We start from the raw sequence: 14,674 nt of genomic DNA, 5'->3' as shown, positions 1-14,674 counted from the left end.
AGTTGCTTTCATATCACTTTACATGGCGGCCCCACCACTGACAACTAGCTGGGGTAACCAGGGAGGCCTTCAGGGGCGCCCCCCCATCCCACCCGGAGGGGCTTCACAGGGCAGTACCTGTACCAGGCCCACCTCTGTCCCTCTACAGTGTGACTTTTATCGCAGGGCAAGAAAAAGCATCTCCTCCCTTTCAAGAGGTCGGGGCCCTTGGAGCATGGACTATGGTTGGGAGGCAGGCCGACCTCTCACCTCATCAGGAAAGGCTCAGACTTCCAGGAGAGCTGAGCTCAGGAGAAGATCCCCTGTGCTTCCCCAGTACCCTCTATTCAGGAATGGAAAAACCAAGTTGACTGAACCAGGGATTTGGCTCCCAGATCTTGGGCAGTGTGAACACAATATGAATTCAAATCACATCCCCACAGTGAACCTTTCACTCTCTAGGAAACTGGTGGGGGATTGGGGTGGAGGGATCAAGGAAGGGACCTTGCTCATACACTCAGCCAAAAGTGCCCGGTGCTGAGGAACAGGTGGCAGCTTTTAGTAGCGGGGACAGAAAATTCAAATGATGTCCTTCTGGTAAATGCCACGGTCCCTGCAGGCCAAGATTGAGGGACGTGTCGTAGGGAAGGGATCAGAGACGTTCCATCCTCTGTGGGAGAAAGGGCATTGGGACCTCTGGGCACCAGGCAAGGTGGAAGCAGCAGGAATCCAGGTGAGAGACCCTTCATGGGGTGAGAAACACTGGTCATTCCCCAAGAGAAGTTTTCTAGAAGACGGAAGACATTTTGCTGCACCCACACAAAAGTACAGACACAAATCTTTGAAAGGTAGTACCATTTTATTTAGTGTTATAGAAATTTTAGGTTACTTGTTAAAAAAGAAACCAAAGAAGTTAAAAATTCCCGAAGTAACAAGGCAGGGAATGGTTTTACAATCCAAAAATGCTCGGCAATCAGGCAATCGGAGGGAGGAAGAGGTCAAGTCAGTCGCTCCCATAGTAGATACTGAGAAACCAGAGTTGCCGTTCTTGTGACTAGTAGGAGGTTAAGTTCTCCACCTAAGGCAATGACTCTTTCGGCCTTGAGGGATAATTCATTAGTTCTCAGAAAGAAAACAGAAAGGTCAATTGGGAAAAAGGACCCAGGGAGGGAAGATCCTAATTTAACATTAAGTTGCCTCTGGACTTCAACACAGTATGTGGCTGAGCGGCGAGGATCCTCCCTCCTCTCTGACCTTCTGAGCGCCTCCCGCTGCGGGCAAAGCTGGAAACGGTATGCATACACCCCATCCGTGCACACACCTCTCCACTCAGCAGAGGCAAAGGGCAGACTTTCTTGCTCCTCCGTTCTGCCACCCCGATGTGGCTAACACATAGGAATAAGACGGAGGGCAAGAAACCTGTCAAAGTCCAATGAGATGGACAGCAAGTAGTTGGGCAAAGGACTGACATTTTTTCAGGAGTCTGACCTCCAAATGAAATTCACCGCAAGGTGTTTGGTATTTAATCGGATGCTTCCCTAACGTCCTGACTGCTCTTTCTGAAGGCAGCCGGGCAAGGCCAGGAAGAGGAGAGCTGCTCCAGCTTCTCCAGAACACAGCTTCCTCCCAGGGTCCTTCAACTGGGTTAGCGTTTACAGCAGCCAGAGGCGGGTCCCAGCTCTCTTTGTGTACTTGGGTGTGTGCCCCCCCCAACCCCCGCCAGTTAGAGGAGCTCCAACCCTTGCTAATGGCTCAGAGCAGACTAAAATTCTCCTAGATAAATTCTCCCCCAGAGACGAGAGTCCTTGAGGACAGTCGTTAACTAATGACCTCCAGGTGATCTACACTGAGAGGTGCAGGAATGCTATGAATTCGGGTTTTTTCCAGCAGTGGTAGAAGCCAGACACACTTGAAGTAAATTGTCCTTCATTCTCCAGAGTTCCCAAGTGGCATTTCAGAGCACAGGAATTCACTCCTCTACCCAGACTTCCCTCTCAAACACTGACCGAGAGTTAGTTACGTGCCCAAGGTCCTAGAAGCAGATTATCTCCAGACCAACCGCCTCTTGTGAACAGGTCTCCACACCAGCCCTTCTAAGGAGAAATCATTCAGACCACACCTGCCCCCAGTACACTTGGGTTATCACAGTCAAAATACACTTATAAGTAAAAAATATATTGCAGAATAAATATATACACGCACATTTTCAGAGTTCAAGTGGAATATAAGGTTCTTTTTGCAGGTATGTAAATAACTTTCATAGCACTCCAAAAATACAAGGCATCTGAGAGGCTTACAGTGGTCCCCACTACTGTAAGACAGTATTAAATAAAATAGCTAAAGATAATTAACAGCTAATTTGATAAATCAAGTTACAGTATCATCCTTCAGATTAAAGTGCTCCGATATAACTAACATTGCAGCAAACGTGATCCTGACAAGGGCCTCTGCTGCCAACCATCTTGCCTCCTAACCTCCATATAACAAGGACAGACAGAGAAGCGATCCCTAGCCAATCCTCAAGCCCCGCCCACCATGCTAGCCTCGGATATTCTTCCCTGGGGAGAGAGGTAAAGATTTGATCAGATCCTGTCACAACCATGAGAAAAAACTGACCAACGCAGAAATATTCTAATTCCAGTATTAGGTTCCGGACAATGAAACTACCTGAAGGATCGGAACTGGGTGCTATTAGTGAAGATGTGTCCTAGCTTGGAAAAAAAAAAAAAGGGTATCCTCCTAGATTTAAAAATACAGCAAACCAAAACTAAGTGTTATCTTCTTGCTCTTCATAATTTTATAGTAAGGTGGGGGAAATGCTGGGAAGTGCTGCTGAGGAAATCCGGGGGCCAAGCAAGGCCAAAGGAATCCTACTAAAATCATTCCGTACCTGGCAGAACCATTTTAGTGAGTGTATGGGTCATCCAATCCCTTATCAAGGCACCGACTAGGCTACTCTAGCCAGCTAGGAACCCGGCTATCATGAGACTTTGACCAACCCCATTAAGTGAGTGCAAAATGATTCTCTAATTCCCTATTCTACTTCTCGTGTCTCTACAGACACGCCCTAAGGATTAATAAAGAGCACATTTTAAGGCTAGAGAGTAGAGTAGTGGTAGCTAACGTTTAGAAAAGGCAGCTTGTTCAAAATCTACAAGGCACACTCAGGGGCTTTCTTTAAACTCCCCTGCTCCAGTCAAATCAACAAGACCAAGTCGAAGAAGCCCAGAAGGTTCACACAGTATCAGAATTTAGCACCCGCAGCCAAAAGCCACCCTGAGCTACTCAAAAGCCAAGCAAGTGTATGTAACGCAACACCAACCACACAGTCCTTCTCATTTCGGTCCTTCTCATTTCGCCCCACGCTTTACTGACTGGGGGAGGAAGGGGTACGTATCTTTAAATTTCAATATCAAAGAAAGAAAATCATCCCAATGTTAAATACATGAATATCCCCTGCGCCATCTGAATCTCTGGGCCAGGAGCAGATCTTTTATGACCATGTCTCCGATCAGGGCATAAAATACTTACAGGATAGTCAAAGGCACAGTGGCATTTAAAAACAAAACCCTGGGACTGTACAGTAAAAGATTCATTGTAATAATTAACCTGGTCTCAACTGGTAGAACGGACTCTTGCCAGATAACACACAAGGGAGATAGATGGTGATTTCGAGCCTGTGTGCCGGTTATCAGGCATGCTGAGTCCTTGACCTCCGGGGCAGGTGGAAACAAACTCACAAAGAAGTCTCGGTGTCGCAGGCTGACAATTCACATCTTTCCTGCCTTTTTGCCGACCTGAGCGGGAATCCGGAGGATGTTGGGGGTCTCCTCCATGACCCTGACTAGCAGGTTGTCAATGTAGTCTTCCAGCTCGCGGACCTGAAACTCCTTCTTGCTTATCGTCTCCTTCTGTTTGAGGACCAGCTGGATCAGCTCATCGTGGGTTAGCTGTGCATAAGCGAAGGCAGGGTCCGTCGGGTTGTATTTCTTTAGGGGGAGGAGAGAGGGGGAGAAAAAGTGGTAAAGTCAGCAAAGAAGTCAAATATCTAAAAGAAATACAAAAGAGGAAAATGTTAGCTGTCTGAGCCTCCTGGGAACGTGTTTTCAGTTCTGGTGGAAAAGCAGTTATTGACAAAGTTTTCTGTAAAGGACCAGACAGTGAATATTTTAGGCCTTCCAGGCCACATAGGGCCTTTGTTGCCTGTTATTCAATGTAGTAACAGGAGGTCTGTGAACACCTGGGATGACTGATGTCCACCTGTAAAGTGACCAGGCCCAAACGGTGAGGAAACACTAGGTAAGGACTGAATAAAAAGCGCCTAATCATACCAAGTCTCCAGTTGTGTGGGGGAGGGGGCGGGGGGAGGCGGGGGGGGGGGGGGGGACGGACGCAACTTAACTTTTCCTGAAATTTGTAGTTCAGGGGATTTAGAAGTTTAAAGAAACAAATTCCTAGAGCCACCTCAAGACACTTTTGCCTGCAGAACTCGGAGGCAATCAGTTTCACCACCCTGAGGGTCAAACAATTTCACTTAGGAAGGCTAAGAGACCACCTTCTACAAGAAGCTAAGTCAAGAGAACCCTCATGGGGAACCTGGGTGGCTCAGTTGGTTAAGCATCCGACTCTTGGTCGGGTCATGACCAAGGCTCAGGTCATGATCTCATGGTTCAAGGGTTCGAGCCCCGTATCAGGTTCTGCACTGGCAGCACAGAGCCTGCTTGGGATCCTCTTTTTTCCCCCACCTCCCTGCCCCTTCCCTGCCCACTCTCTCTCCCCCTCAAAATAAACAAACAAACATATTTATTTATGATATATTATAATAAAGAAATAAGAAGAATCATCATTCACTCTTTGACAAAAACACATAGACGGTCCTGTTCAGTCCCGTGACATAAGCTGCCTACATACTATTCAGAAATCAGAGAGATAGGCCACCTCTCCCACCCTGGCTCAGAAGGGAAGCACAGTGCTTGTACGACTGGCTTAGAAGCCCACACCAACATTTCCATCCGCAGAGCAGGTTTTCACCTACCACGGGCTGCACAGAAACAGGTGAGATGTTGGACTACTTTTCAAAAAACAATTTCTCCCTTAATCTTTCTGTTGTTTTTGTTTTTTACCTTGTTGAAGGCATACATCCCTCTAGACCTCAATCGCTCTATTTGTAATTCTGAAACAACCTTCAGCTACAAAGTTGCATGCCTGGAAAAGAATTCTGGAGACTGGCTGTACAATGTGACTATACTTAACCCTACCGATCTGTATGCTTAAAGGTGCTTAAAATCCCTCGTACACTGTGGTGGGAATGCAAACTGGTGCAGCCACTGTGGAAAATGGTATGGAGGTGCCTTTAAAAATTAAAAATAGAACTGATCCGGTAATTCTACTACTAGGTATTCACCCAAAGAAAACAAAAACACTAATTCAAAAAGATAGGGGCGCCTGGGTGGCGCAGTCGGTTAAGCGTCCAGCTTCAGCCAGGTCACGATCTCGCGGTCCGTGAGTTCAAGCCCCGAGTCAGGCTCTGGGCTGATGGCTCAGAGCCTGGAGCCTGTTTCTGATTCTGTGTCTCCCTCTCTCTCTGCCCCTCCCCCGTTTATGCTCTGTCTCTCTCTGTCCCAAAAATAAATAAAAAAACGTTGAAAAAAAAAATTTTTTTTCAAAAAGACATACGCACCCCTATGTTTACTGCAGCATAGTTTACAAGAGCCAAACCATGGAAGCAGCCCAAGTGTCCTCAATAGACAAATGGGTTTAAAAAAAAATGTGGTAATATATACAATGGAATGTTATTCAGCCACAAAAAAAGAACAAAACCTTACCATTTGCAACAACATGGACGGATCTAGAGAGTATAATGTTAAGCAAAATAAGTCACAGAAAGACAAATACCATACGATTTCACTCACATATGGAATTTAAGGAACAAAACAAAGAAAGAAAAAAAAGAAACAAAAACCCTCAGACTCTGAAATATAGAGAACTAGTGGTTACCAGAGGGGGCGTAGGTGGGAGTATGGCTGAAACAGGCAAAAGGGATTAAGAGTATATCATAATGAGCACCGAGTAATGTAGAGAATTGATGAATCATTAAACTGTACACCTGAAACTAATATAATACTAAATGCCAATTACACTTGAATTTTAAAAAATAATTTAAAAAAATTTTAAATGCTTAAGATGGTAAGTTTTATGTTTATTTTACCACAATTTTCTTTAATGTTTTTATTTATTTTTGAGACAGAGAGAGACACAGCATGAGCAGGGGAGGAGCAGAGAGAGAGGGAGACACAGAATCCGAAGCAGGCTCCAGGCTCTGAGCTACCAGTACAGAGCCTGCAGTGGGGCTGGAATTCATGAACCGTGAGATCATGACCGGAGCTGAAGTCGGATGCTTAACCGACTGAGCCACCCAGGCACCCCTACCACAATTTTTTTTTAATGTTTATTTATTTTTGAGAGGGAGAGAGAGAGAGCACGGGGGGTGGGTGGGGGGGGAGGTAGGGGTGGTGCAGTGCAGAGAGCGAGAGGGACAGAGGATCCAAAGTAGGCTCTGCGCTAACAGAAGCAAGCCTGACGCGGGGCTCGAACTCATGAACTGTGAAATCATGACCTGAGCCAAGGTCAGACACTCAACTGACTGAGCCACCCAGGTGTCTCTACCACAATTTTTAAAAAACTAGTTGCATGTCTATTGATACATCCTATCAAGAAAAAAAGTACTCTTTGGAAACAATAGCAAAGAATATGTTCTCAAGGGTTTTTAGATCATAACTCTGTCATATAAGGATTTTATTTATTAAAAAATGTGGATCACATAAGATCCTCTCTGTAAGACAGTTTGTGAGATAGAAACATGAAGAAGCTGTCACCTGGAGGGAGGGACAGGCAGGGATTCCTCGAGAGTAGGGACCAGGTACGCGCAGGGGCTCAGGGGCTCAGAGTCCAGAGAGCTGGACAACCAACAGCCCACTGTCACACAAGAGATCATGACAAACTTCAGAGATGGGAGTGACGAGTCAGCTAGACTTTGGGCATGGATTAAAATTGACTCCCCCCCCAAAATAACAGAATTCTGTTTTTCACTTTAAAGGGAATATTCCCTCATAATGGAAAATCTCAACTACAGAAGAGGGAAGAAATTATTGCCTGTAACTCCAACACTTAACATTTGGGTCTCCTATTGTTTCCTTGGTTTCTTTATGGTATGTTTTCAAACTTTAAGCATCACGCAGAATATGGCTTAAAAGCATTTTAAAATTATTGTTTTGTGAGCATTTTCCCGTCATTAAATTTTGGCAAAAATCACGTTTTTTAACGGATGCTTAAAATTTCATTATACTTTACCCATCTCTCTATTGCTGGATATTTAGGTTGTTTTCAAAATTATACATAACAGTTTTTATTAAAATGCCTGAGCAGAAATCTTTGATCATATGTCTAAAATATTTCCTTACGACAGATGCAGAGGATTGAAAGAGCATGCATACTTCATACCTTACAAACTGTGAAACAGCGATTCAATTTGATTTCATAATCCAAAGGGGAAAGAATGTAAGACTTTGAAATCATTACACGATCCTAGACATGTGATCATTTAAAAAACTGCAAAACAATCCAGCATTACAAAAAGTGAGCAACAGCCATGGTGAGGAAGAGGTACAAAGAAAATATCTGTTAATTCCTTGTCACATATTTCCTTCCAGGATTTTTGCATTGGACTCCCCCTCCCATAGTTGTAATAATAATAATAATAACGATGATGATGTCTATTCAAATTTGGGTCCAACTGTTTCCATATTAATAGGACAGATGATTTTTGGATCTAGGTGGCTGTATTATTTAAAAATTTTTTTTTTTAATGTTTGTTATTTTTGAGAGAGACAGAGAGCAGCAAGCAGGGAAGGGGCAGAGAGAGAGGGAGACACAGAATCAGAAGCAGGCTCCAGCTCTGAGCTGTCAGCACAGAGCCCGATGTGGGGCTTGAACTCACCGACCGCGAGGCCATGACCTGGGCTGTAGTCAGCCGCCCAAACGACCGAGCCACCCAGGCGCCCCTAGGTGGCTGTATTATTTTTAAATGGAAGTGTTAAAGCCACTTGGGTAAATAATACACTAAGTTTTAAATCATCTAGAAAGAACGGAGGCCCTAAAACATGAACCCGCCTCCCAAAAAAAAGCCATTGTAGCAATGCTTCAGCTATCTTTTCATAACTTTAGCTATGCAATTTCTTTCCCTAACCTCTGTCTTACTTTGCAACATTCCAAAGAGTAGTTACTTTTATAAATATTATTTACGGCTTAGTACAAAGCATCTATTATACAGAGGGCCAATAGCAGTCTCCAGGAAACTTTCCATATTTACTCAGAATATTTACGAGGCATGGTCCAGGACCAAGCGCTTTGTTGCAGTCAGCCAGAGGGGGAGCGGTGGGGCGGACAAACCGTAAGCAAAATAAGCAGCAGTTGCCTTTGTTGTAAGGCAAGTTATTCTCTCAATCAGGGCCAGGAGATAAGCCCCTGATTACATGAGCTTTGAAGAATAAATAAAATGGGAGCCAAGGGTCTTGCTCACTTCCCGACAGCTAGGTGTTTGTTTCTCTTTGGAGCCCAGCTGCATTCCACAGTAAAAGGAAGGAGGGATGGGAGGCTGCTCCACGACCCTGGTTTTCATTACTCTCCCTTTTATGCTGTCCTTTTGCCCGGTTTCCTGGTAAATATCATTAACTCCAGGAAGATAAACTCGGTCTCCTCTCCACACCCACAGAAACCAGCCAAGCTGCGTTGGTCGAGTTATGGTGTGGTTTTAGGCTATGGCTAAAACACAGCAGGCACACCGTACTGGCCACAGCTGATCATTCTGAGAATGATGCTTACTTACCAGCGGCCCTGGAAGCATGTAGTACAAGCGAAAGAGAAGGCGAGGCGGCTGGAAGATGCTAAACAGCTCGCAGCAACCATCTGTCATCACCGCTCAGCCTCTTTACCTGAATCTCTGATCTCAGGGACCCTTTAGCCCAGCTCCTGGTGGCACAGGTGCAATGGAGCCAGAGGTAATACCGACTAACCAATGCTTTAAAAATGCTTGCGGGAGTAAAGGAGGCATGAGCGAAAAGTTTTTATTTTAAAAACACAAAAACTGGGGCGCCTGGGTGGCTCAGCTGGTTAAGCATCCAACTCCTGGTTTCAACTCAGGTCATGACCTCAACGTTCTGTGAGTGCGAGCCCCGCATCAGGCTCTGCACTAATAGTGTGGTGCCCACTTGGGGTTCTCTCTCTGCCCCTCCCACTCGCTCTCTCTCTCTCTCAAAATAAATAAACTTAAAAAAAAGAATAAAAACACAAAAACTGGGGTGCCTGGGTGGCTCAGTCAGTTGGGCGTCTGACTCTTGATTAGGGCTCAGGTCAGGATCTCAGTTTATGGGATCCAGCCCTGCATCAGGCTCTGCGTGGACAGCATGGAGCCTGCTTGGGATTCTCAGTCTCTCTCTCTCTCTCTTTGTCTCTCTCTGTCTCTCTTTGCCCTGCTCGTGCTCCACCTCCCCCCAAAATAAATAAACTTTAAAACATAAACAATAAAAAATAAAAACAGAAAAGCTACTTGATGTCTTACACTGCACAAGACTGTAAGATCTCTGATTGAATGCAATTTCTAGATGCCCTAAACTAAAATAGAAATAAGGTTCATTTCTACTGACAGTGACTACCCCAGGAGTCAGTTAGGAAATTCCTCTCCACATATTTGAAATGCAACACATCCTTGCCCACCAGTCTCTCAGTAAATCATTCTCCTCCAGCCCACGTGACAATGAGTCAAAGACCAGAGGTCTGCAACAAGGCAGTGTTCTAAATCCTCCTGATTTTTGAACCAGAAAGGGTAGAATGGAGACACTCTATAGCAGAGATCATCTGGGGCTCTGGGGGGAGGGGGGGAGGGGTTGGTTTTGTTTGATTTGTGGGCAGGATTTGTTGTTTTAAAGTTAGCCCAAGCTTTTTAAAGAGAAGAGACCCTCTAATCAAGCAATATTCTTCCTGGAGATTTAGCTTAAGAAGGGAAAGAGTTCTATGCAAGAAATTATGGACTATGACAGCATTCACACTGAAAAACAGAAAACAGCCCAAATATCCAATAATAGGGGAACAGGTTAAGTAAATATTGACATAACCATTTCAAAGACTTAAGTAGCAACATACAAAAATGCTTATGGTATATACTAGATAAACCACCAAATGAATAAGAGAACCAGTGTCTCCATGCAGGCAATGGGGCTGGAAAACCACCAATTTGGCCACTGATGTATTCATCAGTGGATACAAAAGCCTGAGAATGAAAGGTTGGTGAGGAGCAGGATACCTACAGAGTCTGAAATTAATTCCCCACAAATTCTTATTGATTGTAAAGGGGATAAATAGCAATGTTATCCTAGAGACGCTGGTGGGCACCACCTACAGAAAGTCATCAGAGTTAACACTCCCACTACCAGGACAAGCTGATACAATGTGCCTCTTTACATGATGCACCGGGAAGGGACACATGACTTGCATGGTTAATTCCTGCCAAGAATGCATAACCTCAACCAAACCATGAGGTTTTGAGCAGACAAATCCAAACTGAGGAGAACTCTACAAAACAACTGATCTGAAGTCTTAGAAAATGTCAAGGTCTTGAAAGACAAAGAAGGCTGGGGGATCCAGGATAAAAGAGTCTAGAGAGACACAGCAACATAAGAGCGAGAGATCCTGGATTGGATCCCGGACTAGAAAGAAAGACAGAAAAACGAAGGAGCACACTAATGAGACAACGGGTGGACCTGAAATTTGGGCTAGAGATGAGAAAAGAGGATTACGCCAATTTTAAAAGTCGTGATCCTGATTAAATGTCCTTATTCTTAGGAATCACATGCTTAGGTATTTTAGAGGTAAAAGGGGCATGAGGTAGGCAACTTACCCTCCAGCGGTTCAGAAGAAAAAAAAAAAGTATGTATATACAAAGACAGAACAGACAGGGATGGGGAGAGAGAGGGTGGCAATGATAAAACCAATGTGGTAAGATGTCAACAATTGGTGAATTGGGATGAAAGGTATATAGGAGATCTTTGTTCTATTCTTGCAACTTTTAATTTTGAAATGACTGCAGAATAAAGTTTCAGAAAATTATATCTATGCCATGATTACAACCCCAGGAATTTTACATTCGTGCCAAAAGATAAGAAAAGATACACGGGGAAATGAAAATATCGAATTTGAATGGACCAGATGGTGGGTGACATTTTCTTCTTACTGAAAAGAAGTAACAGTATCAATCACGTTGCTTGGGGACACAAACAATCTGACAATAAGTCAGTAACCATAAGGGGAATAGTAATTATCCAGTGGAAAGTGTAGAAGCTCCCAAAGATTATCCAAAGACACAGACATAAGGTTAAATTGTTCCTGGCGTTACCTGCTACCCAAGGAGGTGTACACAATGGTGGCTCTAGAAACGGGTTTTGTATAGATCCCTAACTAGCATGTCTATTTCTTTTTTTTAATTTTTTTTTTTTTAATGTTTATTTATTTTTGAGAGAGAGACAGACAGACAGAGTACGAGCAGGAGAGGAACACAGAGAGGCAGACACAGAATTGGAAGCAGGCTCCCGGCTCTGAGCTGAGCTGTCAGCACGGAGCCCAATGCGGGGCTCGAACTCACGGAGAGTGAGATCATGACCTGAGCTGAAGTCGGGCGCTTAACCGAAGGAGCCACCCAGGCACCCCTAGCATGCCTATTTCTTGGAGAAAGCATACCTTCATCATGGCTTCGTTGATCATGTTCTCACTGATGATGGTGGCAGTGCCCAAGCTGGAATTAACAATCTTGGGGGCTGCTGCATTCATTGGCTTCACGGGATGAAGTCTAAAGAGAAGGGGATAGGATCCTTAGACCTTTCTGTAATGACAAAACTGAGAAACTGTCCATCTCACAGATGGCAGTCAGCAAGACAGACAAGGGGACAGAGTGGTGATACATTGTGTTCACACTCCCAGTCCAACACACACCAATGTTCCTGTGGAAATGAAAGCAGTCAGCACAAGGCAGCCACAGGGTCAACAAAGCCCACCCACCTGACAGCCAGGGGTCCTGACATTCTCACGAGACCCCTGGTCTCCTGATCATTGTCAGAAGAACATTAAAGACGGTCTCTTACTTTTGAGACAACGACAGCCTCAGATTGCACCGTGTGAGTCCCTACAGAGCCTGCTGCTCCTCAACAGTAAAGGAAGAGTTCAGAACAAACACGCCCACTTCACATCGGCCGGTGCTTAACGCAAGCTTTCAACCCTGCTAGGTTCCACCACTCTGTCTCCGTTGGCTTCTGATACGAGGAAGATGCTGGTCACGAGACATCTCTGCAATCTGAGAGCCCCAAATCTGACTATGCTGAACTATTCCAAAACTGGCTTTGAAGCCTGTCACTATGTCCTCCCTACAAACGTAGGAGTGTCTAGGGGAGGGATTCCCACCGCAGGGGGAGACCCTTTGAAAACAGCCCCTACCAGCCAAATGCACAGTATGTACCATCAAGATATCTGTGCGGTTAGAAAGCCAGAACCTCGGCAGGCAAAAAGCAAAGGGCAGGGTGGGCAGGGTGGGGGACATCGCTCACGTCGAAACAACCTTTCCCGATTCTCACCTGTGCTTGGCTGACCCCGTTCCCGTGCTCGGCTGAGCTGAGACTGGATGTGTCTCTGAGGGTGAGACCCAGGCCTGAAGAAGCGGCTTCCTCTTGCCAGAATTGTCCACCTTACCAGCAGGGCCCTCTGCTGTTGCTTTTTTTTGAGATTCTGCTGTACTGGTGTGGTGCGTGTCAGCGTGTGGGTAGCTAGGGAAAGAGTGCGGAACAGGAAAGGTCTCAGAAAAGGAGGGGCTGGGTACAGGAGAATCCAGGGCCGCTTCAGGACACTGGCTTGGCCCCCCATTTCCCGGCAACTCTTCCTTCTCGCCACCGCCAGGACCTGACCGCTGTTTATCCGAGCGTGAACTCTTGCCACGATCTGGTTTATGAATTCCCAAAGCTGTGGTCGGGAAGCTGTGGTCCGAAGAAGAAGCTGTAACGGATGCTTTGGGCGCCTTCGACTGGGGGTCATGCAGGCTCTCGGTGGGCGCCGCCCACCCAACCACCTGGCCTCTTGGCCCCTTTCCCATCTCAGGACGGGCAGGTGACGCGCTCAAGGAAGAAGGCCCGGCTTCCGGGGCTGCCACCCGGGCCGTCTCTCCATCTCCGTCATCTTCAACCTGATCCACTCTTTCGTCATCCGATGCCACTTCGGGGATGGAAGGAAGGGTTAAGCCCAGGTCAGCCAGGACTGGAGAGCTAACACCTGGGGCAGAGGGAAGGCCGCCCAGGGGGTCGGACAATAAGCCTTCATGATCACTGGCTTTGCTCTGATTCTCGGCCATGAGCAGATGGTCTCCCTCGACCCCACAGAGGGGAAGGTCTTGCCCCGAGCTTGCTTCACTCACGGGGCCTTCTGAGAAACTCTCCTCGCAGGGGAGGGCAAGGGGATCGGCCGTGGAAGCTAGCACACCCTGACTGGCCGCTTCCCTCTTGGAGTCCTCTGTGTAGACAGACCCGGCAGGCTCCCCATCTGACCCATTTCCAGCCGTGGCTCCTTCCCATGGCGGCTCCTGGGGGTTCCCTTCATCCTCCTCCTCCAACCCGGGGGACTTCTCTAACTCCTCCTCCGTAAAGAGCTGCTCAGAAAATGACACCCGCTTCTTGATTTTCTTTCGGCCCTCGTGGACATTCTCCTCGTGCGTCTGCATCGCACAGCCAAGAGTGGGGGATGATTCTGCCATCTGAAGAGGGGACACTGCTTCTGGAACCACAGAAGCCGTTCTGCCGTCCTTCACTCTGTTCTCCCCACAAGACCCACATGGACTTGTGACATCTGTGTCTTCCCCCATCGGAGGCTTCCCAGCTGGGTTTTCAATCTCGCCACTTGGGGATGAAAGGGCGAATGTCATTTCTTGGGTCCCTTCAGATGAAGGGACAGAGGCTTGTTCTGAGGGGGGCAACCTCAGAACTTCTTGTGGCTCGGTCTCAGGCTGCTTCAGGAGAGACTTTGCTGAGTCATTACTGATGGTGTTCTCTGGGCCTACCTCACTGGTCTTCCTCGGAGAATCTTCTGGCCCTTTCCTCACTGGAGTGGGTAGCTGTTTAGAAAGTGACCCCGAGGCACAAGAAACAGTCTTTGGAACTTGTGTTAAACTCTCCTTTTGCAATTCTGCTTTAAGGAGTAAGGATGGTTCTTCAGGACCGGCCTGGCCCTTGTCTGTGGAAGGCCAGTTTTCAACCGGTGTGGATGTGGAAATGGGGGCCGCTACGGGAGATGAGAAAGAGAAGAAGACAGAAGGAGATTCAGAGGACAGTGTCTCTGAGCCATGACCTGATTTAGAAAGGACAGGTGTCTGGCCAGAGCTGGAAAGAAGAGCGGACAAAAAGAGAGGAGAGTCAGGGGAAGAAGGAAGCCTGGCTGTGGGTTGAGCCTCTGGAGACACTTCCAGTCTGCAAAAAGGACAAAATAAAATCTGCAGGTCAGTTGCAGATGCATCAGAAGAGAAAAAAAAAAAAAAACAAAAACAAAAACAAAAACAAAAAAAAACATGTAAAAATAAAGTTGATCCAAAGGGGAGAGCTTTTTTATACTTGGG

General features: G+C 46.3%; 1 protein-coding gene across 3 annotated transcripts in view; it reads right to left on the bottom strand.

Annotated features, from left to right (window-relative positions):
- Positions 1 to 819: 819 nt before the first annotated feature.
- Positions 820 to 14,674, bottom strand: part of RAB11FIP1 (RAB11 family interacting protein 1) — a 32,855-nt gene continuing 19,000 nt past the window's right edge. For 2 of the 3 annotated variants that reach the window (XM_045460644.1, XM_045460655.1), the window contains exons 4-6: positions 12,654 to 14,528; positions 11,767 to 11,875; positions 820 to 3,968 (exon numbers count right to left, since the gene is read on the bottom strand). In XM_045460644.1, the coding sequence (XP_045316600.1) occupies positions 3,750 to 3,968; positions 11,767 to 11,875; positions 12,654 to 14,528 (2,203 nt within the window). In that variant the 3' untranslated portion in view covers positions 820 to 3,749. The remainder of the gene's footprint in view (positions 3,969 to 11,766; positions 11,876 to 12,653; positions 14,529 to 14,674) is intronic. The other variant, XM_045460663.1, reaches the window with a different exon arrangement.

Source organism: Leopardus geoffroyi, chromosome B1 (assembly GCF_018350155.1).
Source record: "Leopardus geoffroyi isolate Oge1 chromosome B1, O.geoffroyi_Oge1_pat1.0, whole genome shotgun sequence".
Classification (NCBI taxonomy): Eukaryota; Metazoa; Chordata; class Mammalia; order Carnivora; family Felidae; genus Leopardus; species Leopardus geoffroyi.
Note: the sequence above shows the minus strand (reverse complement) of the source record. Positions and strands in the feature narration are given on the sequence as shown.